Source organism: Neomonachus schauinslandi, chromosome 7 (genome assembly GCF_002201575.2).
Source record: "Neomonachus schauinslandi chromosome 7, ASM220157v2, whole genome shotgun sequence".
NCBI lineage: Eukaryota > Metazoa > Chordata > Mammalia > Carnivora > Phocidae > Neomonachus > Neomonachus schauinslandi.
This window is the reverse complement of record NC_058409.1, coordinates 93,177,954-93,204,091: the sequence shown is the minus strand read 5'-3', so window position 1 is coordinate 93,204,091 and position 26,138 is coordinate 93,177,954. Positions and strand designations below refer to the sequence as shown.

Genomic DNA, 26,138 nt, shown 5'->3' with positions numbered 1-26,138 from the left:
GGGCATCCCTTAGTACATGTGATATTCTTGGAGATCTCATTATTCCCACAGGACAGGTAAAGGCACAGTAGAGTTTCAACACCTGGCTTTATACTCCCCCGCACCCTCGGCCCCTGTGCCCGGTCAGGGTAAAGTCAAGAGCATAACCTTAGGGCCCTGACTTCCCAGTCCCTGCAGAAGCTTAGCAGACTTGGACACAGGCACAGCTGGCTTTAACCTGACCCTGATCCCGTTGGCCCACTACCTCTATGGGGATGTTGGGATGGTGATGGGTCCCAGTTAAGACCCTTTACTTAACAAAAAGAGCTGCCATCAAGTTATTTTAAATAAGTGCTTACAGCTGGTGGCCTTTGGGACCAGATCTGTTCCTTCGGCATTTGCTCGGTTGGCTAGTACTACGAATATGAATTTATGCACACACACATGTGCACACACATGTAATTACTGCCTTCAGGTGGGGCATGCATTCCCCAGCTGATCTGCACTGTTACCACTCCTGGCTCTGCTGCTTGAGTTTTAACCTTGGATAAGTTACATAACTTTCTGTGTTTCAGCTTCCTTATTTGTAAAATGTAACAATCTCAAAGCTTTTTTGTTTTTCTTGGCGAGAGTTACATGAATTAATGTCAGTACAGTCTGGCCCAGAGTGAAGTGTCTAGTAACTGTTAGTGGCTAGCTGCTATTAGTAGTATTATTAGTATTAATTATTGCCATGCACCAAGTTCCTTTCCACAACTGTGCTACTCTCTGGATCTTGAAAGTATCTGAACTTGCAACTCCTGTTTTAAATATATAGCTAGCTACCCTGGGTCACTCAACCCAGATGTGCTCTTCTGTCTTCCTGCTCCTTTTCATCCCAGGTCCACGTTCAGTGGCGTGTCTTTCACTGACCTCTTCATACTTACTTCTTTTTTTTTTTTGAATGGGATTTTATTTTATTTATTTTTTATTTTTTTAAGATTTTATTTATTTATTTTGACAGAGAGACACAGTGAGAGAGGGAACACAAGAAGAGGGAGTGGGAGAGGGAGAAGCAGACTTCCCGCGGAGCAGGGAGCCTGATGCGGGGCTCGATCCCAGGACCCTGGGACCAGGACCTGAGCCGAAGGCAGATGCTTAACGACTGCGCCACCCAGGCGCCCCTTTTCATACTTATTTCTGATCCTCATCATAACTTATAAGGAAGGTAGATTTCTTTCTACCATGCAAATAATGTAACTAGGGCTCAGTAAGGCTAAGGACAATCCTAGGGTAACACAGCAGGAGGGGGACAGAGCTGAACTGAGAACAAATGCAGGTCTGTTCTTTGCCGCGCTTGGATTGCTGGCTGCTACAGGGAATGTTTGGCAGCCGGGACCTTCATTCCAGCACAGCAAACACTGGGACAAACCCAGTGACCTTCGACCCTTTCAGCGAGAACTGGATTTGTGTTTTGCCACAGTCCCCACCACTCTCTTGTGGCTTGGATGCTGAGGCTGGGAGTTGGTGGTCATTTACCATTGTGTTTGTGTGGTTGTTTTTCTTGGTGCACAGAAACGGTTCTCTATTCTCCCTTCCCTGTCGCAAGGGAGAAGATGAGAGAGAGACTCAAAGTGTGTGAGCTTCACCTCACACGGGAGGGTAATGTCTCTCTGTGGAAGCAAAGATTACTTCGTCCTGTTTACTATGCAGATATGTACTTGGCCAGCCTTACTCATTTATTTTTTTTATTTTTTATTTTTATTTTTAAGATTTTATTTATTTATTTGAGAGAGAGAATGAGATAGAGAGCATGAGAGGGGGGAGGGTCAGAGAGAGAGGGAGACTCCCTGCTGAGCAGGGAGCCCGACGTGGGACTCGATCCCGGGACTCCAGGATCATGACCTGAGCCGAAGGCAGTCGCTTAACCAACTGAGCCACCCAGGCGCCCGCAACTATCCCCTTTTCAATCACTTGAATCTCCCTTCATGTTCCATCTAAAAATGTTTGGCATCCCCTCCCTTGCAAAACCTTAATCTTACCCACAAGTTACCATCCTATTTCCTTTCCTGCCAAGATGGCTTGCATAGCCAGCCTCCACTCTTTTTTTTTTTTTTAATTTTATTTATTTATTTGAGAGAGAGAGAATGAGAGAGAACACATGGGAGGGAGGAGGGTCAGAGGGAGAAGCAGACTCCCCGCCGAGCAGGGAGCCCGATGCGGGACTCGATCCCGGGACTCCAGGATCATGACCTGAGCCGAAGGCAGTCGCTTAACCAACTGAGCCACCCAGGCGCCCCGCCTTACTCATTTAAATACCTGCCTTCTCTCCTCATGGAAGTTACTGTTTTGAGGTTTAAAACAGTATGCGTTTTTCAGGTTTGAATTAAACAGGACATTTCCTTGCAGGTGATGGGTGATGTCTGTGCTCAGTTTCCGAAGCCTGACCACACAGACAGCCACAATCCTCACCAGGACCCACATGTGTCCCTCTCTCCTCTGTGCCTTCAGAGTGCTCTCTCCTGCTCCCAGTTACAGAGCAGTCACTGAGGACGTGGGCAAGGTGGTGGCTGTGGGCAGGGAGGGAGGGAGGTGCAGCCCAGGGCAGGGGAAGGTCTTTCTCCTTCTTGTCTGCAGGGGACTGATGGGTGGAAGAGTGGAGAACATGACCAAAAAAAAAAAAGGTTTACAGTCAGTTCTCATTATTCACGGTAGTTAGAGTCTACAAAGTCACCGGGAAACTGAATTAGGGAATGCTGAACCACGGCTCCTAGGGGAAACACAGGGTTAAGTTCCTGTGGGCCTCTGGTCACAACATTGTCATCAGCTGATCAGTACATAACCTTGTCTGATATGTGTTTCTGTTTAAAGACATCTTATTTAATATATGTGGTTGATTTATTTACATGGCACTCACAGCCTGTAGACCATTACTCGAGTCTGAACAAAGCCCATGTAACATACGTATTTTCTTCACGAGGCACATCGTAGCCTTCTTGTGCTTTGGAAGGCTAGACAGCCTAGCAGCACTATGTATCGGGGCCATTTAAACAGCAAAACCAGCAACAAAATGCATAAACATGCAAAAAGATGTGGCACCAAATACACTGTGAAAAGGACACTTGTTTACAGTCCGAGAGTGGAAACAAAAAATCAGCACAGCCTTGTTGGATATCAGCTGAGGACAGGCATGCAGGACAACTCAAATTTTCTGCTGTTTTGTCCGTGTCTACAAATGAGCATGAAAGCACCGTGAGTACTGATTTTGAGATTACAAAGAAGTTTCAGCGAGTAAGTGAATTAGCAAATATGGGATTTGCGAATAAGGAGGCTTGACTCTATTTCCTTTGAACCCAACTCTGGGGCCAGGAGGTGTGGAGCCTGGGGTGGGCGCAGGGAGAGGGGCCGAGGAGAAGGGAATTAGAGGGTAGAGAGCCCCTGTCTGTGCTGGTACCTCTGTGAGGGCCCTGGGAAGGGAAGATGAGCAGAAGCAAGCCTAAATGCACACTGGTGTGACTATGGATGAACCCCAGTCTGAGTACCAGCTCCGACATTGATCGGCTGTGTGGTCTTAGAGAAGCCTTGCCAGCTTCCTCACCCACACGAAGGGGAATATGAGGCCAGCACCAGGCAGGTGTACAAGGACTACATGAGCTGATGTGCATGAGGCAGGGAATGTGGCCTCTGGCCCAGGACAAACGCTCCCTTAGCTCAGTCACATTATTCTTATTTGGCCCAACCTCGGAGGCAGGGAGGGGGTTATGAGGACAGGTAGCTCTGGCACTGGAGAAGCCAATGTAAGCATGTGGGCCCTTTGCCTAAGGTCAGGCTCTGGTCACATCCAGGGACACCTAGACTGAAGCCCAGTGTGCAAGACATCTAGCATTTCTGCTCCAATGTGCCTCACCCACGCAGAAGCCTGTAGAGGCCATCTAATAACAGTACTTGTAATTGTTACCTCATAAAAAGTCCCGAGTGACGTACATGTACCCTAGACTCCTGTGTCCCATTGCTGGTCCTTACCTGAGTTCCTCTTGCCACCCTTTGGGGTAGATGCTGGGTGTGGAGGGTCAGGATGAGCAGAGGGCACCTGGAGTGAGGATTAGGGATGGTGCCAAATGCACGCTCTGCACAATACTTGGCAATTTAAAAGCAGTGAAGTTTTGAGGCGCCTGGATGGCTTAGTCGGTTACGCATCTGCCTTCATGACTCAGGTCAGGATCTCAGGGTCCTGGGGTCGAGCCCCGAATCGGGCTCCCTGCTCAGCGGGGAGTCTGCTTCTCCCTCTCCCTCCGCCCCTCCACCTTCTCACCGCTCATGCTCGCTCTTGCTCTCTCTGTCTCAAATAAATAAAATCTTTATTAAAAAAAAAACAACCCAACCCCAAACAGTGAAGTTTCATTTTGGTCTGTCTCTGCATGGCTGTGCCTTACTGTCCTGCTTCAAAGATATGTGCTGTAGTGGGGGCAGGAGGAGGCTGGGAGGGTCTGGGCCAGAGGGTGAGGGAGCCCCCAGTAACCTGGCCTTCTGCTCTAGTCTGCAGCACGGACCCTGGCCAGGCCTGCAGGCTGCTGCCAAGTGCCCGGGGCTGACTTACATTTTCCGCAGGTTGGGCAACTTCTTGAAGATACCAGTGGCCTCGAGAACAGATAGCTCATTGTCGTTCAGTCGCCTACATGGGAAACAAGAGGTGAGGTGGTGGGTTAGCTGGGGATGGGGGCGCCTCCTCCTCCACCCTCCATGGAATCCTCCCCAGCTCCCCCATGGATTGAACTGAGTTGCCACCTGGCCCTCACATTCAGCCAAGGTCAGTGGAGCCAGGGAAAACTCAGGGAAGGCACAAGGGCCCAGAAGGCTGTGCCTGGCCGTGTGCTACTGGGATGTGTAAGTCAAAGAGAACACCAGCACGAATGCCACTAAGACTACCATTATTTATGTGGAGCTCACTCCTCACATGAGTCAAGATGAATTCCGTGCTTGCATTCTCTTGCTTCATCTTCTTAAACCCCTAGGAGGTTCATACCATCCCCTCCATTTTACAGCTAGGAATCGGACCCTGAGGTCTGAGAAGCAACTTGCCCAATGAGAGGAAAGTCAAGATGACCAGGGTCACACGTCCGTCCGTCCGTCCCACACATGTCGCGCCCTCACCCCTACCATGCTGTAGCTCTCTAGCTCTCCCATTTCCGGACAAACCAGGGAACCCTTTCATTAGCATGTATAGCTGGAGGCTCAGATATAGCTCATCATTCCAGTGTTTTCTCGACTCTGACAACTATTTACTAACCATCTTTCTGTTATGTAGTAAGCTCCATAAGGACCCGGAGGGACTGACTGCTTTGTGCACTGTGGAAGCTGGTGGACCTAGCACCGTGCCTGGCTCACAGTAGGTGTTCAAAAATATTTGTCGAATGAACTAGTGGTTTTTATTTTTGAGGAAACTGTTCCCGATGGTGGTGGGCGGGGGGGTGCCTGGGTGTCTATCCTCTGCTGAGGACACGGAGGATGGCCAAGGAGCATCCATGTGACTGAGCCGGGAGGGGGCTGCCTCCCAGAGACCCTGCCCCGACTGGCTCAGGGTGACGGGGTGCTAGGGGCAGTGTAGGGAGTTCCAGCCCAGGTAGTACTTACAGATCAGTGACGTATTCGGGGAGGTGGCTTGGGATGCGGGCCAGCTTCTGGTTGGAGCAGTCCACGATGGTACCCTCGCAGCGGCACTTCTCGGGGCATACAAGGTCCATGAAGCACTCACTGCTGAACCTGCTGCGGTAATCCTCTGAGCCTGGGTGGGGCCAAAGAGGGCAGTCAGGATCACTGGGGCTCCCAGCCTGGGCCGAGGTTGTGGGTAGTGGGATGGGGAGACATGTGGGGGGGTCCCAGGGACAGACACAGCATTGCTTTCATTTGTGGCCACCTTGCTGGTGCCCTCCCCACCCCAGCCTCCCACTTGCCATTTGGTCTTTTTTTTTTTTAAAGATTTTATTTATTTATTCATGAGAGAGAGAGAGAGAGGCAGAGGGAGAAGCAGGCTCCCAAGGAGCAGGGAGCCGGATGCGGGACTCGATCCCAGGACCCTGAGATCATGACCTGAGCCGAAGGCAGACGCTTAACCATCTGAGCCACCCAGGCGCCTGCCATTTGGTCTTTATCATTCATCATTTGAGTCCTCTGGGAAACCAGGCTCAAGTTCTGTGGGCTCTTAAGCTTTTGTGGGTCGTGGACTTTTTCGAGAAGCTGATGCAAAGTTGTGTTCTCCTCAGAGAAATGCTTGTAGGTGCATGTGTACAGAATTTGGGCTACAATTTGGGGTGGAGAGTACTTAGTCCGTGATGCCCATAATCTGCGTACCCTCTGCATGTTCATGAAAATTCCAATGAAGAGATTTCGAATGGCGTTTTGATGGGGGCTGTGTCAGGGTGGGGATGAGGTCAGGGAAGGGGGTCAAAACTCAGTTCTCTTCAAGCAGGTAACGAAACAATAAAGGAGACCCAGCATATGGTGGTCAATGACCACTGACCCCAGGCCTCAGCATTGGGAAGACAATAATGAGGGTTGGGGACCTGGGGAATTAGAGCCCAGGCCCTAAAGGCTTGGGAATTTGGCTCAGGGTTGCCTGATGATCCTCTTTAAAACCAATAATAGCAATAAATTAACATTTAAAAACTGTCAAGACAAGTACAACCCTTGTGAAGGTCCAAGTGATTTGCCCTGTCTTTGAGAATAAGCTCCATTTAACTATGGTGAAAGGCCAGTTCTGATGAGAACTAAGATTTATTTTTTTGACATCGAGTCTCTCCTGACGTCGCACAGTAACAGCAAGAGGATCAACAAGTAACATCTCAGGAGAGGCCCTGGGTGCTGCTTTACTGGTTAGAAATGATCCCTTGGCACCCGGGCAAACCTTGTGAGAACAGCAATCCCAGCGGCGGTCACTGGGGAAGCCCTGGTTCTCCCCAGCTAGTTGACAGGGGTGAACGTTTCAGTAACGCCGTGCTAGGTATGAAACACAGGCTTGGTCCACGTTTGTCCAGCGTGTAAGCAGGGTGCTGCTAGCACATCAGCTGTCCTGTATGTGAGTGTTCCGGAAGCGTTTCAGAGAACATGAACATCCCAGGGTTGCTTAACGGCCTGAGGCAGACCTTGCTGGTCTGATCTGCTATAGGGCCAGTGTGGGGCAGTACCAGTATAGAAGCGTTAGCAGTCGTGGCTTTGTCCAGGCCCTGGCACTTACTAGCCTCAGTCCCTCCACATGGACAAATGGGGGTTTAGGACTTGCCCCGTCTCATGGGGATGGTTGTGCAAATGCAAGGAAGAGCAAGGCAGTGGAGAGGCTCTGGGGAAGGGAAAAGACCCATATGGATATTTGTGATCCTACTGCTGTTATTTTCCAGAACCTAGTAGAACGTTTGGCATATCAGAGGCCACCAAAACATCCGTGTAGCTAGTGATAATAGCTGACTTTTATGGAGCATGGACCACAAGCCGGGCACTATTCTTCAAACTTCAGAAGGGGGAAGCCCATTTAATCCTTGCAACTCTCTGAGATTATCATGACTCCATTTTATAGATGAGAAGACTGAGGCCATCGGATCAGCTGGTACATGACAGAGGGATGAACCCAGGCAGGCGGATGCCAGGGCCCGTGTGACTAATACTATGCTTTCCTGCAGATGTGTATTTTGACAAAACCTTTATGCCAGTCTTTGTAGGACTGATCATAGAGTCCAGCTTGGTGCAGGTAGACTGAATGGCGCTTTCCTGCAGGGGGCTATGGGAGGCAGGAAGCAGCTATCTTCCATGCTTGTGGTTTCTTACCCCTGACCTTATCAACCTATGCTAATCCTTGATTGCGGATGAACTTGGTAGTCTCTGATTCTGAAGTGAGACCTTCTCCTGAAGACAGGGGATCAGAGGCCTGGACCTGTCTCCTTTCCCTCTCTGCTCCCTCCCCGCCCCCCTCCTTCATCCCACCTTCCACCCCCAGGCTGTGTGAGCAAAATCTGTGCACCTATCCCCGCAGTTATTTGGGCTGCTTCCTAATCCAATGCATTATGCAAATCTCTTGCCCTTGGCTTGCCAGCATCCATCCCACTGAATAACTCTGACCTGGGCCATCTCCCTCCAGACACATCGGCATGCTGAGTCCTGGGTGAATTTCATTTTGCAAACCCTGCTAAATGACAATCCTCTCTTGTCCCTTGCCAGTGATCTCCACGCTGATGGCGTGAAGGGATGCTTTGTATACACGCATATATTTTTCCTTCAGAAGGCGGCTACTGTGGAATCCTTGCAAAGTGGAGGAACCCCGAGCACTGATCAAATGCCTTTGAAAGACAGGAGGGAGCACGGTTTGCTCTTCAACACGATGAGCCTGAAGATGTACACCGGCTGGGCTGTGGCCGGGGACTGTCACCAATTAAATGCGTTTTCGTTTTAATCAAGGTGAGAGCGTCTGTAGTTAGCAGGAATCGCTCTCTGTAGTATAGTTAGGTTGTAACTGGTGGACCTCTGCGATGGAACCGCTGACCCATTTTAATGAAATGATTTTGCAATTAGATTCGATGGACTAATATGTCCTTTCCAGCATTCCCCCCTGCTGTTCTTGTTATTGCCCTGGTTTGTAACAACGAGGGGGTCGGAGTGTGATATTTTATACGAGTGGGAGCCAGAAATGTTAATAACGGTGTTTGCCCAGAATCCAAAGAGTTCCTTCCCCAGTCAGAGCCAGCCTGAAATGCCACCCCCAGCACTTCATATTTCATTACCGAAACTACCCAGGGTTTCTTGGAGCCATTTGTTATGCCTAATGCTCGTAACTACCCAAAAGTATTTTTAACTTTTCCAGAGCTTTAAAAGTCCATTTCAATCTCAGTGCATATTTGTCACTGCCAGAAATACTTAGTAGGATGGGAGTAACTGAATAGGCCGCTGCTTCATCTCTTTGGGGTGAGTTCAGACAGCAGAGATCTCGGAGGACTTGAAGAAGGGCCATAAAACAAAACGACGGCTGAAGCGGGTCATGGGAGAGCTGAAGTCATCTGGCATCTTGCCTGCTCCTGCCCCTGTAGCCCTCCTCCCTTTTTGCGGGCAGCTCGGAACAACGACACTTGGTACATGATCACAGAGAAGCTTTAATAGACTGGGGGGTGGAAATCCACAGCAGTGCGATTTTATTACGAATCCCTGCCCTATGGCCACTTCCCAGGAGAGACATTTGGATGGTCATGGGATTGGAGCAGGTAGGGAGCCACACCTCCCATTTTTTGGATGGCCTTGGCTGCAGAGGCCAGTGCTGGGCCCAGGATGGCTCCGGTCATTAGCCGTCCGGATTTGTGTCATTCTTTAGGCAACCCATTTGTTGAATGAAAGTCATAGATTCATCGTTATCTGATGACCATGGCCCTGCCAATACATGTGTCCAGAACTCTCCTCTTCTACCTCCAATATCCCTAACATGGGTGGAATGGAAGGAGAAAAGGAGCAGAAAGAGGAACTGGGGCGGGGGGGGGGGGGGGTGAGTTCATCAGCTTGAAGAGAGTCACGTGGACAAGCAAAGGGTCGTAAGTAATGAGTGGAATCAAGAGAACATTGCTAGGCACACAGTTATCCGCTCATAGGCAAAGGCTGGGGGATTAGACACCAGTGGCTGGAAAATGTCAACTGTTTCACCAGGAGTTTGGTGATCAGTTGGGCAGACAGCTGTCCTTGTAAGCTGTCCCCATCAGAGTCTATTATGAACGCAGCCATCTGCCTAAAAGCAGAGGGAAAGGCCCATGGCCTGTGGCTGGGCACTGCAGAACCAGGGAGGTGCCCAGGAAGGTGCCATCGTGGACCCACTCCAGAGGCCCGGCCCCCCTGTTCAGGATAGGGAATTGCTCCAGGCTCGAGGATTTGTTCTGTACCAAACAGATCTTGGTCTGCCCATGCTGGAGGGAGGAGCCATTTAAACTGTGCTGCTTGCTCACTTGCTTACTCAAGTTTTTCTCCATCAACAGAAGCAAGCTTGAAAGGGTGTAGTAAAATTTTTTTCCCACTCCCTGTCAATTCAAGTCAATCCTGTCATTCTTTCCCATTTTATAATTCAAGGCAATGGGTTTATCCATAGCTGGGAAGGCTGAGTGTTACAGCTAGAGAGAGCAGCCATCTGACCCTGGGCAAGTTAGTTAACCTCTCTGACTTGATGTGCTTATCTGTGAAATGGGCCTTATAAGGTTGTTATAAAAATTAAAGAAGGTAATGATGGAAATAGTTCGATGCCTGACCTATAGTAAGCACTCAGTATATGGTGAAAGCATCCAGAGAGGCAAACGACTCTTTGTTACTCAGCAACGGCTGGGCCCTGGCTCTGAGGGGTGACCTGAGGGAGAGGAGACAGTGAGAGTCACACATCACCATGGGACGCCAGAGTCGGCTCCCAGGCCTAAGCCAGGGTTTGGTTCCCACCATGGCTCTCTCTTATCTTGGACGAGACACACAGACTCCATGGCATGAACCAAAAACAATCTTCTAGTTACACTGGGCCTAGGATTTACCAAGAAACAAGCAGAATGGGAGGTGCCAAGATCCCTCTCTTTATTATCAGAGACAGTTGATTTCTGCATAGCCCTTATGTGGCATTGAGTGAGCACCATGTGAGGAGTCCAGCACCTAGGCCACCGTGTTAACTGTTCTTGGAAGGTGAAGGACACAGACTGGACTTTAGGCTGCACGGGGGGAAGGGGGGGGGACAGGGCCAATGTACTCATGAGGAGTGGGGGTCAGGTTCAGAAGGGGCCACAGGTTAAATCCAAAGTCTCAGACTCACGCCACTCTCACCCATTCTCATGCTCACAGCCATCCCCAATGCTTCCGGTAAAGATGGCGGGTAAGGAGTGGATCACAAGCAGTATGACCTTTGGGTTAGCTACCACTTGGGAAAAATGACCTTGCACTGGGACCCTGCCATGAAACCATGGGGCATATGCCATCGGTGTACCTGCTCTCTCTGAAGAGAAGGAAAACAGGGGTTTCTGAGCTATGACCTCGCTACTTTACCCCTCGTCCGGCATCCAGTGTAGATCTGGGGGATGACGACTCCATCTGGGGTAGCAGATGTGGATATAGATCTTAGCGTGTCCCCCGTGTGCTTCTCCATACCCATTTCAGCCCATATCTGCTACCTGGAGGTGGAGGTGCTCTGGGAATCCTTCAAGACTCCCCCCCGCACCCGCCCCCTCCCGCCCTTTGTGAGGCTAGACCGGGACAGGTGGGTCTGGCAGGTGCTGGGCTGCGGTGCTCCAGAGCAGAGAAGAGGTGTCCAGCGGTGGCGGTGGTGCTGGTGGCGGGCCATGCTGCAGGAGAGCGCGGTGCTTTCCGCGGTGCTTGACAGAACCATGTTCCGTTTCCATCGTTCCACCACATGGTTAGATCAAGCACAAAGGAAAGCCCCGCGGCGACTGGTCAGAGTCAAGGTCAGGAAGCAGCGTCAGAGAGAGGACAGGAGCGCTCAGAGGAAGCAGCGTGGAGAAGCGGAAGCCGGAGCAGGCCCCCACTGAGCGTGATTAGTACCAGGAGTAGGGTTCCACAGGAACACTTCCGAAGACAGGAGCCCCACCCCCCTTGTAGCCCATTCCCAGGGGAGACACATGGGAAGGGGAGAAGAACGGGTGGGAGACTGTTAGATACCCCTACGCAGAAGTATCAGGGCGCAACGGAGCCCTCCCAAGGGAATTATGACCGCAAATGTCTCTGGTCATCTCACAGGCCTGCACTGAACCTCTGAATCCCACTCAATCATACCATCGATCTGCCAAGACATCAATCTTAGCAGAAGCATCTTCTGCATGCTCTGCAACCTGTCCGTCCCCATAGCAGAGTGGATCCGCAGCAGTCTGATCTCCCAGACTCTTAAATGAAGAGACAAGCCACAACTTCCGGTGGGCTAACAAAGCTGCAATGCTCTTCTTTAGGAAAAGAGCCTTTTGACATTCCACACCTCAGGAGTCTCCCCATTACCCTTCCAGGCGCCCAGAAACCCTCTGGCTGACAGACATTCATCCAAGATGACTCGAAGTATCATGGAGGGGGAGTATGGCATCAAAAGAAAATATGTGACCTTAGCCAGGGAGAAAGATGGGAAAGCCGATAGGGCCCTGCGTTTGGGACTGGGAAACCTACAATCACAACTGTCTGCGAACACCGACTTTCACAGAGGAGGTGACCAGTTCCCATCATGATAAGTGGCCTCTTTCAGACTAAGAGAAGGAAGGAAAGGGGGAAGACACCAGATTCTACAGTCCTTCCTGATTTCCAGATTTCCTCCATGGTTGTGAATCATGGCAGTGGGTAGACGGACCAACAACCAACTCTTTCTGGGTATTGTGGGCCTAAGTGAGGGCGCCTAGTCCCTAGATCCCTATCTGCAATAGATCAGGGGCAGTTTTTACGAACTTCCTCCCAAGCCACTAGGAGGAGATGTGTACATCTTGACGAGGTCAGAGTCAGGGCCAGGTGACTGGGAACCTCCCTACTCTTGCCCTCTGATAGGAGGGACAGAGTCGCTGTTCCTCTTCAGTGTGTTTTTGGGACAAGATGGTCACAGCATCTCGCCAGCGCATACAAAGGTTGTCTGCAATGGTTGACCAGTTAGTCAAGGTCACATCACAGCCCCAGATCTGACCTCTTTCAAAGCCTTCCCATCCGACCGGCTAGAGGTGGTCACTGCAATCTGGTCTCAACCCTGCTTCGACCCCTAGACACGCAGGGCTCTATAACACTCTGGTTTGGGGATTTCACATTCCAGTTTGATCAGAGCAGGGAAAAAATCCATCCCTTTCATGCCCCTGCCCCCAAGCCTTGAAACCTTCTCTTTGATTTCCCTCAACAAAAAGAAATGGAGGGACATGGGAGAAAATCTTCATAGTACATCGGAAGTCCGGGGTTTCAGATCTCGTCTTGAAAATACTACTCTCTAACCTCAGACAATACTTTTCTGCTGGGTGGGCCTTGATTTCATCATCTCTAGCAGGGACTGGGCGATCTCTGAGGTCTCTAAGCCTCTGATGCCCTGAGCAGTGTCTTGTGGTTTGCCATCCTTGTGCATACCATGTCACCACCTTCTGTACTTTGCCCTGTGAATTTCTTCTTGCCGACAGATCTCGACACGCCAATGCGGGGGGGCGGGGGGGGGGCGGTGATGGAAGACAGGCAGCATCTTCCAACTGCCAAGTGCTCCCTTGGGGATGGGCTTGGAGTCCCAGGCAGCCAGACGGTGCCTTTTCAGGGGGACTTAATCCGATGGTCAGATGACGCTGGCTGGCAGCATTCACCTCTAACCTGACACTGCTGCCCAGGGCGGCGGATGCAGCTGATAGAGGTAGACACAGGGCAGCTGGCAGCCAGACGCCCTGCCTATGGAGGGGCTTTATGCGTTGCAGGAGCAGCCCTCAAATTGGCTTCTAATTACATCAGCTGTCTTTGCAATGGGGGTGCTTTTAGGGGAAAGTAAAACGAGGAGTTATTATCTGTCAACTCCAGTATGTGTCACCTGCCCCTCCTTCTTCTGGAGCTTCCTGGAAACACAGAGCTTTAGACCTATGGCTTCTGTATCCCCTAAAGCCAAGGCAGGTCTGGGCCCCAGTGTCTGTCAAAGCCAAGGCCTTTGATGCTCACCAGTAGCTCTCTCTACCTCTCTTCTCTGCAGCTACATGAAGTAATAGCACATAGAATGCTCGATGTCAGGCATCTGCTCTGACGTCCTCTACCTTTATAGGAATAATCTGCTTAGTATTGATTAAAAAAAAATCTTTTAGACAGGGTCAGTCCAAGAACCCTGAACTTCTGTTTCTTTTTACAATTTCCAACCACTCCTACCCTCCATAGGAAAAGCAGCCAGGATCCCTCCCATGCAAAGGTGGGGAGGTAGGGGCAGAGCAAGAGAATGATAGGTTACTGTGTCCTAGGTCAGCTTACTATTTTTTCTCTCTACTTAGTTCTGCCTGCACCCCCACCCTGCCACCCCTAGTCCCAGCCTACAGTCATTCCTAGGCACTTGGCCAGATTCGGTCCCTGGGAGATGCTGGTCCTTGGACCCTGGACTGATTCCACTCCTGCTCTGCCCCCAGGGTCTTGGCATCAATCTGGAGCTTTGAGATCACAATGGAAGACCAAGGGTTTGGGGTCAGTAGGTGGCACCCCGTCCTCCTCTGTGTCTTACTGCCCCTCTTCTGGGGCACAACTGCTTGACAGAGCTAATGAACTCAGCCCTGGACAGACTTGGAGAGGAACAAAGGGGGCAGAGGGAATAAGAGGTGCGTGTTATGAGAAAGGCCTTGGGGAAGGATGGTTGTGCTTCAGGTGACACCTCCGGGCTGGGAGAAGGTTTTCCTCCCTGAGATGCTGCCAGCCCCAAGAAGGAACTCAAGGAAAGAGTTGCAGGGAGTGGGGGGCGGGCCATGAGACTGCATGCAAAAGAGAGTCACCCAAGCAGTTGGACTGCCTTCCCAAATGTTCCTTCTCTCCTACATGCTGTGCAGAGTTGAGGAGTGAACCAGACCTGGGGTCTGGTCTTGCCTCTACCATCTGCTTGCTGTGACCATGGGGGTGCCCTTTTACCTCTAGGCCCCTGGCTCCCTCAGCTGCAGAATGGGGACCCCTCCTGCTGAGCTCAGAGGACTAGTAGAAGAACCAAATCAAACTAGAGGCACTCAGCACAGAGTTCATCACCGGCCAGAAACTGCTCTTGTAATTGACATTGTTATTCTGCAGAAGATAAGTTGGGACCAATGCCTCATTTTGCCACAGAGTCCCTGTGGTGTCTCCAAGCTCTCTTGAGGTATTGGTTTCTACGGAAAAAGCAAATAGCTGAAGTTTATCCCTCTGGAGACATGGACTAAAGGATCTGACTTAGAGGCCAAGAACAACATGAAAGAGGCAGAAGTCTGTCTGCTGGTCTTCTCCTGGCGACCAGGGCCCACGTTGTCATTCTCCCTGGGAGAACTCGCTTACATAAGATGCTCTTGGGCAAGGGAGAAGAAGGGTTCTCGCTGACACACAGATTGTGAGGGTTGGTGCCAACCCATCTCAGCACGTCATACTATTCATCTCTCACCATTGCGAGCACAACGCAGTGTGGTGAATTTTTCCAGCAGCAACTGACACAGATGATCGCCATTTTTAACTGCCTGTTCATCTACCTATTAGGTCAAGGACGGCTACTTCTCTTTCCAAGATGAACCGAGAACTCCCCTGCTGCCATTCACCCCTGGTCTCTTTCCCGGATGCAATAGGGAGGAAGGTTTCCAGAGAGAGCTTGGAAACTGGAGGGCAAGGCTTTGCTTTCCTACTGAGCACAGCTCTTTGCTGTTCTCTCCATAAGCAGAATGCACCAGTCTGGGGTAGAGGAGTCGGCTAGCGAGAATGTCTGAAATCTGTAACAAACTCTGGTCTAAGGGCTGTACCAAAGGCCCTCTTAGAGGGGATGGGAGGCCCCCAACATTACATGCTGCCTGCAGCCTGGCCTGGGAGATATTTATTTCCCTATCTGCCACTTGGGGAGCACACTTTGGGAACTAAAAGAAAATAAATCATGGCCTCTAAAAGGCACATGGGTAAAGGCTGCCCCTCCCCTAGCTTCCACCTAGCCCTGGAGATAGGCTGCCACCTGGGTTTTGTCTCTCCTGAAATTGTGCACCCTTCCCATGCTTTTATTGTGTGTGTGTGTTTTATTTTAAATCCATAAGGTAATTGGTTTTCTGCAGGACTAACTGAATTTCCCCAATTTAATTTGCAGAGATGCTCCTGAGGAGCCATTACAGTGCTTGCTGTCCTCCAGATTGGATTACGGGCCTCTCTGGGGCTGCTGTGCTCTGAGTTGGGAGGTGGCGCCCAGCCCCGTAACCTGATTACCTGAGCAGCGGAACTTCTTGCTCTTGATCTGGCCGATGCGCTTGTTGGCCAGCCGGCGTGGGCTGCCGCAACGGGCCCCGCTCGTCTCGATGGGGTTGTCCTGCAGGTAGTCAGCCAGCCACTTCAAGTGGCAGTCACACACAAATGGGTTTTGCGCTAAGTGGCTGCGAGAGGGAGGAGAATTGATCAGGAGTGACCCGTGGTGCCACGCTGCACCACCACCTTGCCTGGCGCTGGGCCCCTCCTCCTCGGGCAGGGTGCAGGGGCGGGGGGTGGAGCTGAGGTCAGAGAGGGTCACAGCTGCAGCTGGCAGCCAGCCGGGGGATGGGGGGGGCCGTCTCCCTGCTCTCCTGACTTGAGGTAGGACCCACCACTGATCTCGACCCTGACCCACACCGGTTCTGATGGGCCAAGCAAGTGGCAGGCTCAGGGTCTGTGCTTACAGCAGCCCGGACTTGATTTCTCCAAGCCCAGGAATGCCAGGCACGTGAGCAGCAGGCGTGCTGACTGGCACATGACGGGTGTCCCACACACAGCAGTGGGCATTGCTGCTCTCCTCCTCGTCGCCAGGCCAGCACCGCGGGTCTGGCTTCCCCTGGCTCACGGGAAAACTCTTCACAGCGCCAACACGGGGTGCTCAGCATGCGGTCGCTGTTAAACATACAGCGGCTCTTCTTAACTCTATCGGCACCTGCCCCTGGCTACAGGGGCAGTAAGTGCCAGGTGACTTAGAAAGCGTCCAGAAACCCCAGGTTCATGGTCGGGCCCGGGCTGGGCGGAGATCTGTTCTCAGGTGTCATGTATCTAATGGAGTTACTTATGAACATCTGCAGTGCTCGGGAATGAGGAAGTGCTCCCTGAAGATGGGAGGTGAAAAATTCCGAGTGCCTGTATCAGAGGTTTTGGGTTTTGCAGGCTGGTGGGGGGTGTGGGTGGGCAGGACTGGGTTATCAGCAGAGAAGGAGCCGGCTCAGACTACAGTGGCAACAGTGGTTAACAGAGCAGGTGAGCTGCAACTCCGCCTGTTCAAATACGGCATCTTACTAGCTGTGCAACCTTGAGTAAGTTACTTAACCTCTCTGCGCCCTGGTTTCCTCACAGAGAAATGAGGGCTCATAACAGCACCTACCTCATAGGATTGCTGTGAGGCCTAAAGGTCTGAATACAGGGAAAGTCCTCAGCGAGGTGTGGAGCAGCACGGGAGTGTTCAATAGAGGTGAGCTAGAACCACAGTTATTAGTCCGTCCTCACTGCAGGCTCTAGACCTCCTCCTGGACATGCTCACTTTGCCTTCCTTTGGGGTGTTCTCTGTGTCTGGGTGTTTGGGGTCACTCGCTGTCTGGGCACGTGCTACACTTGAGGGGGCGTACTCACAGGGTCTGGATGGCCTGCAGAGGGGCAAAGAGTCCCTTGCTGATGGTCTGCAGCTTGTTGTCATACAGGGAGAGCAGGTTGAGGTTCTGCAGGTCCTGAAACGTGTTCACTCGCAGGCAGTTGATCTTGTTGGCATTGAGGAGGCTGCAAGCAGGAGAGAGGCCAGTGACTCACTAATCCTGCTAGTTCCCTGTGGTGCAAGGGCTATGCCTGCAGGGGACAAGCTGCAGAGCCCTTCGCTCTCCTTGCAGCCACGGCTCCTGCTGCTGAGGGAGTGTGTGTGTGTGTGTGTGTGTGTGTGTGGCTCTTGCATCCCTGTGGCCCCCGAACCTCCACACGTGTCTGGGCCCTTGTACGCCAGGTAGCATGGACCCTGTGCCACATGCCGAGATCACCTGGAGCCCTCCCTGTGCCCGTGCCCTCTGGGGAAGGCTGGAAATGCACCGCTGTGCTTTACTTTCTGCTTCAGAATGCAGAGCTTCCAGGAATTGCAAAAACACCATTGGGCACAATTGTGTTAACGCTTGTGTTGATTGACTAAGGGCAATTTTGACTCCGAAAACTCCTTAGAGTTCTTTTGAACCACGGGTCCCATTAGGTTACAGGTCATGCGATCTCCCAGAAAAGTCACCCATGGGTAAGCACATGTGCACCCACAGGCGCATTCTCTCTTTGACGTGCACGCATGCGCGCACACACACGCACGCGTACACGTGCATGGATGGAACCTCATGTGACCTGACCTCTCCCCCTTTCCCTCTCACCCATGTATCCCCACTCACGACACTTCCGTTCCTCAGACACCCCCATAAGTGTTTTGGACCAGGTCCTTTGAGCACGTTCTTTACCCCCTTTCACCAGGTGGTTCCTTGCCCTCGTCTGCATCTTAGTGCAAATGTCACCTCTTCAGAGAGGCCTGCCTCGATCCCCTCATCTACACCAAGGCCCCCAGCCCCCCACTAGTGTCTCCCATAGCCCCAGCTTCTTTTTTTTTTTTTTTTTAAAAAGATTTTATTTATTTATTTGAGAGAGCGAGAATGAGAGAGAGTACATGAGAGGGGGGAGGGTCAGAGAGAGAAGCAGGCTCCTCGCCGAGCAGGGAGCCCGATGCGGGACTCGATCCCGGGACTCCAGGATCATGACCTGAGCCGAAGGCAGTCGCTTAACCAACTGAGCCACCCAGGAGCCCCATAGCCCCAGCTTCTTGTCTTCATAGCACTTCTCTCAATTTGTGATTCCAGAATGTTTGTTGCTGTTTACCATTTGCCTCCCACCTATGACGACTATAAGCTCTGGTGGCACAGATGACATCTCTTTTATTCCCTTTCTTCTTAGTGCTCAGCATGAGCATTTGCTAAGAAATACACCCAGCCCCATACACAACTCCAGAGGACCACATTCCTGCGAAGTGGCACCCATCTGCCCTGGTTTTAGATCCTCAGACCCCTCCCTCCACCAAAAAAACAAAAAACAAAAAACCCCAAAACAAACAAACAAAAAAAACCAACCAAAAACCAAAAAACCCCAGCACCAAAGGAAGTTGCCTTTCCAGGAAAACTCTGGTCCAGCACAGGGGATGCCGTGAGGGTTATAGGAGAGTTCTCCAGAATGGGGCTGGCAAGTCAAGCAAATGTGAGTCCTAAGAATTTCCTTTATGATCCTAGACCGACAGGTTGTGCCCTCTTAACTAGTGTAAAATCAGTTCCCCTTTTTAATTAAAGGGGGGATAGGGAGAACTAAACTAACCAGTAAAAATGTTAACTTTTTAAAATTTCTGTTTTCACAAGGCTGGCTCAGAGCTTCTCCTGCGGGGGGGATGGCCCAGGAGACTCGTCGTGGGCTGGCTTGCCTCTGGAGGCTCTGACGCCGGGGTCCGGGGGGACTCGGGTTGGTGAGGCTGCCCCCAGGGGCTCCGTCATCTGTGCCACCTCTCCATGCTCCAGCCTGTGTGTAGGCAGGCAGCTGTGGCGGTGACAAGTGGAAGAAGTGCCTGTTTAATCTGGCTAATAATGGGCAGGGTCCCAAGGGTTCACACAGATGTCCTCCTGGAGGAAAGCTGCCATTGCTAGAATACTTGGCTTGTTTTCCCAAGTGCTTTCCTGGCATCGCCATCATTCCCACGGTAACCTGGGCAGATGGGCAGGGCCAGCTTCCCATGTTTAGGTAAGAAAACAGAGGCTGAGAGTGTGGTGGCTTGATCAAGGTCACACGTGTTTCCAGGGAGCATGCTGGAGGCAGTCACAAGAACTGAGGTCTCTGGATCTCGGCGTGTGGCACAGGATCCATGCTACCTGGCGTACAATGCACTTTCTTCTTTATGAATGCCTTATACACCCCGCCCATCTGTCTATCCCCTCTGTGGCATTCCCCAAAGAGTTTCCTGGGCTTTGTCTACTACATTTTAGTCAAGATCACTCTCCAAGGAGGACACCGTGGAGAAAAGCTGGAGGGACCCAGCAGGGCCAAGCACCCACGGGGTGGGAATGGACCCGTCACATATGCGTGTTTGGTTTGCTTGTTTACAAAGAAAAATAAAGTACATGGTGAATGATTTGTTCCAAACCCTGATATTCAGGGCCTTCTGAGGGCAGCACTTTGCTAGAGAACATTGAACAATTCAGGAAAGAGACCAAGTTAGAGGTCTGATGGCCTGAGAATAGAATCCTCCCTATAAGATATTGCAACATCCCAAATGCAAATCTGTTTATTTACCCTTCCAGTGTTCTAAATCAGGAAATCTCTCTCTCGCTCATACAAGCACACACACATACACACACCGGATTTCTATTTCCTCTTGAAAAAAAAAAAATTCAGAAGTTCTAGCAATGCTGCATCGACTGGAGGCGGCTACAGAGTGGGTGTCCCCTTTAGATAGGACCTATGCTCCCTTTTGCCACAGTCCTCACTATTTATTTGCCCATCTCTCCTGAGTGGGCACTCATTTTTGAGACCTAATGCAGATTAACAAGGCCAGCTGCCGCTCTGGAGAATGCTGGACACTGGGCAAAGAATTACTAGGCAGAGACAGCATGAGGCGCGGAGCCGTGAGGCAGGGAGCGATGGAAACGCAGAAGGGCATAGTCTTCTGGTCACTCATTCTCTCCCAGGATGCTTGGCCCCCTAAGGCGAGACATGTAGGTGCAGGGAGAGATAAAATTAAGCTGCTTATCCAGATTCGGATGCTGAGGACAGCCTTGCTGATCCCTAGCACCAGCAAGATCTAACAGCCTGTCCTTCTGTCCTCTCTCCTTTGTGAGGAAGGTTGGCAGCTACTCATCTTCATTTGCCTTTCACGGAAGGACCTCCGAGCTCCTGATACGTGGACAAGAGTTGGAGGGGAATTAAAAAAACACGCTGTGATAGAGCAAACAGAGAGGAAGCAGCTATTTAGAATGGGGTTCAGCACTTCCCTAAGAAGTCCTGAAGACAGGCCTCCTCGGTATTTCACTGGAGGGACTGATTCTCCCTCTTTCTCCTTCAAGGTTGCCCCATCTGCCCTGCCCCATGTCATCCTCCCCCTCTGAGGAGCAGTCGTGTGGCTGCTGTGTGAAGTGATACTAATAATGCAGCGTCATCTCCAGAGACCACAGCTCTGGGCGGCCCCGGGCCCAGCATTTTCTGAACCACTTTCCACGCAGCATTTTATTTCACCCGCAGAGCGGTGCTAAGATTGTCCTTATTTTGCCGGTGAGGAGACGGAGGGTCAGAGTGGTGATGGATTTGACCAAGGTCATCCAGTGATAAGTGAAGGGCCAGCCTGACTTCAGACCTCAACTCTTTCCAACACATAAAATCCATACTCTCTTTTCCGTGCCCAATGGAGGGCATTCCTCATCTCTGGGAGCTGCTAGCTTTGAAATGCACCTGGTGGACAGAGGTCTGATTGGGTCTGGAAGACTGCTTGCCTCTTGGTTGTGTAGAGGTATCAGGAATCCTGCCAACTCTAAGGAAGGACATGGCACCAAGCTGTGAGAGATGGGATGCTCTTTGGGATGCTCACCAAACTGCCATTGGCACAAAGTGGCAGGTTCTTCACTGAGGGGCTCACACAGGTACAAAGCAGGGTTTCCACCTTCAGTGATCACTGACCACATGCTGATTTGGGAGCTGGTACGCATGGCTCCCCTGAATTATCACTCTACCCCGGGCAGATCAGGGGACAGTGATGAAGCAGGGACAACAGCATCCCTCATGCAAAATGAGATGCTCCAGCTTGTCTCATTCAAGAGGCTGCCCAGTATTCAAACTCAAATCTTTGACATCCTAACTACATCCCATCTTGGTCTGCTGAATCCAGGAACTCAAGGGCTGGGGGCATACTGTGCTCATAAATATTTCCCCAAAAGCATATCCAACCATCTTTTGGGGCCACCTCCTCCCAGGCCTACCTGCTCCCAGACCCACCTCCCAAATGCCTCAGAGGTCTTACAAGCAAAAGAAGAGAGGGGCTGAGATGGTCAGGCCAGATGAACAGCAGGGCCACATGACCTAATAGGTATAACAAGCATGATGTATGGCCAGGTACCCACCAAACTCCTTACAAACACTAACTCATTAATCTCCCCACAGCCCTGCAGGATGAGTGCCATCTCCGTATGACAGATGACACCACTGGGACAGAGAAGGCTTAAGTACCAGTGACCAGACTTGCACAGATGGTAGGTTGAGAAGTGGATCTACGCTATCTAAGCCCAAGATTTTGCTCCCACCTCTGATGCCACCCTGATGCCCACTAAGGGACCTGAGAGTCACCTGATGCTTATGGGAGGAGGTAGCAGTGTGTTCTCTGTAGCCACTCCCACAAACTTAGCGATGATTCTACAATAAAACAAAACAAAAAGAGCCATGCTCCCTTCAGAGGAGATTAAGGAGAGTGGCGCATTTGGGAGTGGGAGCGCATGGACATCACCTTCTAAATTTATTTCCGAGCGTGAGCCCTATGAGGCACTCTGCCACCTCCCTTCTCGGAGCACGTTTGGCTTCCACTTATGTTCCGTGTCAAGAGGTATTAGCACTCAGCCCACTGACTAACCAACATGACGATGCTGCTAGGAGATAATCCTTTCCAGAGCTGTTGCCTTCAGAAAAGGCAAGGCAGCAAACACGCCACGGAGAACCACAGCGCTGCGGCGTGTGTGTGTGTGTGTGTGTGTGTGTGTTGGGGGTGTGTGTGTGAAATACCCTGAGTCTGCGCTCAGGAGGGCCCTCGTGACTCGAGTCCTTCTGCTCGGGGACCCGGCGTGGCCTCACCACAGAAGTCCCAGCTGTTCTCAACACAGGGGGCAGCTGGCAGCTCTGTCCCTTCCAGGTCCAGGTAACCCAAGGAGAAGAACCACGGGAGGGAGATGAGGTCTGCCCTGATCGCTGAAGAGGACCCACCACACCCAGTTCTCCTAAAGAGGCCAGTGGGGCAGAAGGCCACTGAGACCCCATTTTTAGCTACTGTCCTTGCCCACATCTCCTCCTCAGTGAAGAGTCCCATGGAGCTCACAGGCCTTTGCTGCAAGGTTTGGAAAACACAAACATCTGGAGTCGGGTTTAATGATAAATTGCATTAAAATCACCTTGGCAACTCTGGCAGTTCATGTGTTGATTCAGTGGCCCAGAGCTCACATTCTGGGTGGTATTTATAGTCTCCACACCTGCCCACGGGTCTCTGGAAGACAGCAGTTACGTTACTCCTCCTATTTTGATGGTGTTTGTCGGGAAATGCCACAAGCATGTTCCAGACTCCACAGCACAAGGTTTTCTCAGAAAACTGGTGTCAAGAAAGAGTACAGTGACCCCCTTCTTGGAAATAAGCGAAGCCCTTGCAGGAAAGACCATGGGACAGGAAGATGGCCCAGGCTCCTGCCACGGGGGTGGGGGGAGGGGGGCTTTGTGGAGCCTCCTTTTCCCAACGCAAGGCTGGGAGTCAGTTTCTGTTTCGTAAACACTCAGATGCAGATACACAGGAGGAGAAGGATGGTACCAACAACTGCCTGGCATAACCCTGTCTATGGTTCCTCCTTCAAAGAGTTCTCTCCCTGAAAGTATTAACCACCATTACACACTGGCATAAACTATTAGTGAGGACACAAATTTAGGGAGATATTTTGGACCCCTGATTAAGCTGTAGGGTATAGAGTCAAACCTCCCTCATTAATCTGTTCCTCTTTTTTTTAAATTTCTCTAGAATTAACCTTCTATCATCCTGAATTTCTTTATCCACTAATTGTAATAAGGACTAGTCTCTCGCCTTAGAACAAATATAATGCTCTCACCCTTACCATATGATGTGGGGGATTTACTTTGACCTTCAGGAGTCTACTGCAGCCAGACCTGGAGAGGAGCCTGGTGATGCCTAGTGCCACGAGGTCAAGAAACTCTAACCCTGCCCAGTCTTGTTCTGGGCCATGTCAGGCTAAACGCTCATGCAAAGAAGCAGGAGGAGTCCCCCCCTCCCCCCGCCCAACTAAGGACAAAGGGGACTTCCCTTTTCTCCTGATAATGGCTTGCATTGCTGGTCACCAGCTGTGGGATGTCATGGTGATTCCTGATGCAAGGGAAGCTGCAAATGTAGCAATGCCATCAGGTGGCCTGAGAAACAGGACCTCCTTGGAGTCCACAGATATAGGAGGACTGCAGGAACAGGGTGCAAGCAGAGGGAAGCGGAGACTCTGAGAGACCAGACAGGAAAGCCATCACCTGCTCTCAGGAGGTCAAAGGCCTCACCTAGTGGGACCGGGCTTGCTCCTCTCCCTTAACAGCTACTAGGGTGGTCATTCGCCTCTTGCCTCCTGCTTGCTAATCTGTCCTTTAAGAGGGGTGAGTCATTCACTCAATGACCAAGCACGGGATGACCCCAGACTTTAAGTCTCCCTGAAGGCCTTCCTTGGGAAGCCCCAGGCACACAAGAAAGGGAGGAAGTCCTCTCTCAAGAGTGCATCACAAAGCAGGTTTGCTTATGCTGTGGGGGAGAGTTTTCAATCATCTTGCCTTGATGCAGTCTTTAAAGACAAGCAGCTCCTTCATGCCCTCTCACAGGGGTTAGTGGGATGCCAAGGAACCAGAGGAAGTCCCAGGGAGACGGCAGCCCATGACTGATACTGAGGCATAGCCAAAGGAACTGGAGACAGTTCAGCAGCACCTCCTCCTCGGCATGAGCCTGTGAGGAATGTTCCATGGATCCCCAAACTAGCTCTGCAGATCTGCCTGGGACCGGGGCTGAAGCAGAAGTCTCTGGCATGGACTCCAGAATTAGACTGCCACTTACATGCTGACTGACAGTGGCCATGTTACTTAACCCTTCAGTGCCTCAGTCTCCTCATCTGTAAAATGGGCCTTTCAATAATACCTTCCTCTTGGGGCGCCTGGGTGGCTCAGTCATTGAGTGTCTGCCTTCGGCTCAGGTCATGATCCCGGGGTCCTGGGATCGAGCCCTGCATCGGGCTCCCTGCTCGGCGGGAAGCCTGCTTCTCCCTCTCCTGCTCCCCCTGCTTGTGTTCCCTCTCTCGCTGTGTCTCTCTCTGTCAAATAAATAAATAAAATCTTTAAAAAAAAAAAAAATACCTTCCTCTTAGCATCCTTGTAAGGATTAGAGAAGCATATAAGCATATCAGATTGCTTTAGCACGGGCTCTGGAGCATATTAAGTAGTCAGTAAATGTTAGTGGCTACTATTAGCAGCAGTAATATTACTTGTGAAACAGCTGGTGAGGGAAAGTGAGCTACAGGAGTGAAGTTTTGCTTACTGCCCTATAATTGGCATGTTGCTTGGCAAACTCCAAGATTCTCAAAAGGTCTTGTCTGCCTTCCAAGAAAATCAAACAACAAGTGCCTGGGTTGTCTTAACTTATTCCAGCCCAAAGACAGTCTGGTTTGGTTTAAGACCTCCTGGGGCCGGCTTAACATCGATCACGGCCAGCATTTACAAGAAAGCTTCTGCTTCAAATGACCGCCCGCCCCACTCAGGTGACTTTCCTGGGCATGCCGTGCAATCAGTGAGCATAAAATGAAAGCTTTTTCTTTCCTGGGGGAGCTGAAACAGCACAACTTGCAACTGCCCATCCGAAGAGAAAGTGATGGTTCTAGAGACATGCTGATGGCTTTTCCTGCTTTGGGAGAGGTTGATCTCTGAGCTACAACGGGAGGGATCTGGGGGCACTTGACTGGCTGATGTCCCAGGAACCCAGAAGCCTGGGCAGGCAGGGGAATGGACAGGAACAGGAGCACCCTAAGCACTGACCCTAAGTTTCTGGTGAGGAAGGGGACGGGTGCAGCACGGGAGAAGAGGACAGGTCACCTCTCTGGTCGTCCAGCTGCATCCATCCCTGGAGCTGGAGGCATATGCACAGTGGCATATCCTGTCCTAACCATGGATTCTGAGATGTCTTCATGTGGGATATTTCAGTTCTCAGTAGTTTAGGAGGGTGTCTCTAAACATATTTCTGGTCCAAATGGGCGCTGGACTTGCTCCCCAGCAGTCTATTTTAAGGAGGGAAGCTGACAGACCACCACACGCTCCCCCAAAGATAAATAAGGGCTGTTACTAATAACCAACGAATGTGTGTTTACACACTAAGTGTCTGCAGGAACTGAACCTGTTTGGGATTAATTACAGGGAGACATACTAGTTATTTTGAAACACTTGAAGACTTTGAGAACAGCCTTTTCTGAGTTTCCCAGAAGCCATTATTGAGGTTTAGTATAAGAAAGAACTTCCTAACCTTCTCAGTACATAGTGATGACTTATTGCAAACACCATCAGTAAGAATAGATCAAATTGGTCATAGAGGGCACGGGAGGGGTTTCTGCACCAACCGGGTAGGAGACTGTGCTTGGAGCCCCGAAGTTCCTTTAACCTCTAAGATTCTGGGACTTAAACTAAAGGAGGTGACTCTTTCGAGGCTGACACCCAGAGGACAGGGCGTCGGGTTTAGG

The 26,138-nt window shown here is 51.1% G+C and overlaps 1 protein-coding gene across 2 annotated transcripts in view; it reads right to left on the bottom strand.

Annotated features, from left to right (window-relative positions):
* SLIT3 (slit guidance ligand 3) overlaps positions 1-26,138 on the bottom strand; it is a 592,885-nt gene that overhangs the window by 71,559 nt on the left and 495,188 nt on the right. For both annotated transcript variants that reach the window (XM_021695640.2, XM_044917114.1), the window contains exons 13-16: positions 17,218-17,361; positions 15,844-16,007; positions 5,590-5,740; positions 4,556-4,630 (exon numbers count right to left, since the gene is read on the bottom strand). In XM_021695640.2, coding sequence (XP_021551315.2) covers positions 4,556-4,630; positions 5,590-5,740; positions 15,844-16,007; positions 17,218-17,361 — 534 coding nt within the window. The remainder of the gene's footprint in view (positions 1-4,555; positions 4,631-5,589; positions 5,741-15,843; positions 16,008-17,217; positions 17,362-26,138) is intronic.